Source organism: Wasmannia auropunctata, unplaced genomic scaffold (genome assembly GCF_000956235.1).
Source record: "Wasmannia auropunctata unplaced genomic scaffold, wasmannia.A_1.0 LD319753.1, whole genome shotgun sequence".
NCBI classification, from domain to species: Eukaryota; Metazoa; Arthropoda; class Insecta; order Hymenoptera; family Formicidae; genus Wasmannia; species Wasmannia auropunctata.
The window spans coordinates 87-4064 of NW_012043137.1; the positions used below are offsets into that span (position 1 = coordinate 87).

Here is a 3978-nt window from a genome sequence, read left to right on the forward strand (position 1 = left end):
AAATGCACAACTATAATAAATGCTCAAATTAAGCGCTATCCATCTGTATACACAGTCTAGCTCGTCGAAGTAAGTTTTGTTCAGTGTTGTAAATAATTTCAGGGGTAAATAATTGCCGGTTTTATATACGGCTAGCGATAAATGTAATTTTTAATATAAGTAATATGACCTTAAAGAAAAAGAATTTAATATAGGGTCAAGTTATCGTCAGTCTATACAAAACCGTAAGCAATCACACAATAAAATTGTTTAATTTAACCACCATTACCCCAAAAATTATTTACAATACTGGACAAAACTTACTTCGACGAGCTAGCGTCGATTGCGATATAGACTATAGACAGCTACTAACCAAATCGAATTCCAGAGATGGTGGGAGCTACGTAACTAATTGTCTTTAAAAGGAAGGGTAAACACGTGTAAATACTCTTCGAGCGCCTCCTGGCGCGAAAAAAACGATTGGCCGTGTCGACTCCATTCGGAAGTTAGAGCCACACATTATTGGAGTTGGAGTTTCGAGAGCTACGTATGTAAAACTAACAAAGAAGAGGAGCAGCTAGAAAAGTAAAAATAGTTAAGGCTTCGTTACATATTTCGAATTGAAACCGGATCAAAGCAAACATGTCCGTCGTGAGAGGCGTTACGGTTCTTTTCACGCTCTCGGTAAGTAATAATATCTATTCCGAAAAAGATTAGAACAAACGATCGACGTACAATAAATGTGGGTTAAACATTCGCGTAAATTGCGATAGGAAATCGAGCCACATAAAATCCTTCGTTCGCGATTTTATCGTGTTCCTAATTTCTTCGAAACCTTCCGATCGTGCAGGTATTCCTACAAGATATCTTTGCGACTGTATATTAATTTTTCATAAGATTCAATCACCAATGGTTGGAAATTAAGGTATCGACGAAAATGACGCGGTGGGAAAATGGATTAACGCGAAACGTGCCGCACTCGATCTGTCCCATCGAAACTCAAGTTGATTTTAATTTGTCCGAATATCCATCAATGGCGTAACTTCGATTGCTCATTTTTCTACTTCTCTTTTCTCTAAAAGATCTTTATTCTACAATAGCTGTAAGGGTCTATCCAGATAAACTTGCATATTTGCATAACCATATGCATATAGAAAAGTATCGAAGAGCATTTTATGTGTGTTTCTGTAATAGAAATGCGATTGGATAATTTTTTCTTTACGCATTTATGCAATTATGCAAACTATGATTATGTAGCTATGCAAGTTTGTCTGGATAGACCTTAAGCCGTAAAAATTAATCCATTATATTCGATTATTTTCTTCATATTTCTTTACGATTGGTCAACTTTTATGGCTTACAGTTATTGTAAAGCAAGCTAAAAGCTGCGTTCAGAGTGCGCGCTATCAGCTACTACGTCATTTTGTCCTTATTTTACATCTAATTAACAATAATGATAAAATGTATGACACATCGAAAATGCAATTATATATCATTATATTTTATTTTTATCGTTTTAATTAGACGTAACGGTGAAATTTTGCAATAGCACTGATAGCACGCTGCCCAAACATATAGCCTTTTTGGGGTTTATTCAGACAAACTTGCATGTATAGCTACATAAATACATAAAAAAAATTATCCAATCGCATTTTATGTTTGCTCTTTTAATAGAAATGCAATTGAATAATTTTCTTTATGCATATGATTATGCAGTTGCACAATCAACAAATGCAATTGAATAACTTTCTTTATGCATATATGATTATGCAGTAACTGCACAATCATATATATAAAGAAAATTATCCAATTGCATTTTTATTATAAGAACGAACGTATAAAATACGATTGGATAATTTATCTTTATGTATATGATTATTCAGCTATGCAAGTTTATCTGGATAGACTCTTACTCGTACAGACACTTGCTATACGAGTCGACGTGCTCGCGCCGCTCACTACCATTCCGTCATTTCCGCTTCGCGTCCATTTCAAACATCTCGGAATGTTTCTTAACGAGTTCAACATCGTTTCGTTTTGCTGTCCAGCGACTTCAAGTACGTATTCTATCTAATCCTCAACACTCGCTCGCAAAGACATATGTTGTCCGATACCGCGAATTTCTCTCGGATTAATTCAAGTTGAATTGATCGAAACAACGATTCGCTGGATTCAGTTAAAAATGGCGGCATTCCACGAGAATTAAGTTTTCCGCCGCAACATTACGTTTTAACTGATGATTGTGTGTAGTTGACAATTATGACGACAATCGTCATGATAATTTTCACTTTCCAGCGTGCTATGTGCTTATTCCGAGAAGCCGTCGAGCCACGTACGTTTTCCGAATTAATGTATGTTTTCATTGCTCAAAAACAATTATAATTATCATGTTCAATTGAGATGAGAACAGAACGCGAGTTCTTCTTGCTGTAACTGCTTCATTAAGATTTTTTTAATATATACCTGTCTAGATGCTAACGAGAGTTTGTTTTCTGGCGACGAGTGAGACCGTTTCGTTCAATACAGTAAGAAATGTCAGAAGCACCGCCGAAATGTCGAAGTTTGACTTACCGGATCGTTTCAAGGGCAATGAAAAATCCGTCTGGTAAGTAACATTACTTTAGATATAAAACAAATTTGTATATAAACTTGCTACACATATTGATTATGTTCGTTTGATTAGGATCGAATACGAAGAGCTCGCACATAAGTACAAGCCAATAAATTTGGGCCACGGCTTTCCTGACTATCATGCGCCAAAGAATATAACCAACGCTCTGGCTGCTGTCGCCAAAAGTGACGATCCGCTTTTGCAACAGTATACGAGAGGATTCGTAAGTATAGCAGATGTTCTATTCACTTGACTTTTGAATTACTTTGTACAGTCTCTTGTTAATTTGATTTAATTTTTTTATGAAACGTATTAAAGTAGAGCCAACGTATGCGAGCCAACACGAATGTTGGTGTATAATAATTTTCTTTTGCAATTCCCAACCTCATGCAAACTGCCACTGCGCGCCGCATATTCGTCGGTCTTCAAACACAGCTAATTTATTACATGAGGCCGGAATCACTTGTAACAATTTAAATCGACTAACGATTTAATTTCTTTGATACTAATACGCATCTGTAAAAATCCCCTTCCCCCCCCCCGAATCTGTAAATTATTACACATCCGTGTTGGCTCGCATACGGCCTCTAATATGTTTGATATATTCTCGTGACTCTATTTCTCTAAATTATTTTTATAAAACATTAATGCAGTACTATAATTACGATTATTAATAAATGATAAAATTATCTTATCTATGCGTGAGTGAATTTTATTTCACTAACTATAAATGTGAATGTTGCAGGGTGAACCAAGACTAGTGAATGCAATTGCAAAGTTATACTCCAAGCTTCTCAATCGTAATGTGGATCCGAACAAAGAAGTTTTGATCACCATTGGTGCTTTTCAAGCGTTATACTACGCTCTGCAAGGCAACACTAATCCCGGAGATGAATGGATCATCATTGAACCCTTTTTCGATGCTTACCTATCTATGGTGCAGATCGCCGGAGGAATTCCCAGATACATAGCATTAAAACCGGTAAGAAGTTTGGATAATTCCAATTCCAATGGCGCTGCAGCTCAGATCGAGCTTTGGCCTATCTGCACTCTCTTCATACGCCTGTGGTGCGCACGCTGGAAATTGTACACAAGCATATACCTGCAATTAGGGCTGGGCACATTTCAAATACTTGTATTTGAAATATAATTTGTATTTTGTATTTTGTATTTCAGCGGAGCACATAAGAGTATTTTGTATTTTGTATCTTAAAACAGTTATTCAATGTATTTTGTATTTCAAATACAATTTCAATCTATTTTGTATTTGAAATACTAAAGAAATTATTGATAAAAATTCTTGACAACAATTAATAGTAACTTCAATTTTTCTCATATGACAATTAGCGACACTAATTATTTTCGTCAAGTTTCAAACAATATCAAGT

The 3978-nt window shown here is 35.6% G+C and overlaps 1 protein-coding gene across 1 annotated transcript; it reads left to right on the top strand.

The window, feature by feature from the left end:
* Positions 1-437: 437 nt before the first annotated feature.
* On the top strand, positions 438-3572 carry LOC105460550 (kynurenine--oxoglutarate transaminase 3-like; the record flags this gene model as incomplete). Its single annotated transcript, XM_011707004.1, has 4 exons — positions 438-663; positions 2451-2584; positions 2663-2813; positions 3336-3572. Coding segments are annotated over exons 1-4 (564 nt in total), but the record flags the coding sequence as incomplete, so codon positions are not given.
* Between the last annotated feature and the right edge of the window lie 406 nt (positions 3573-3978).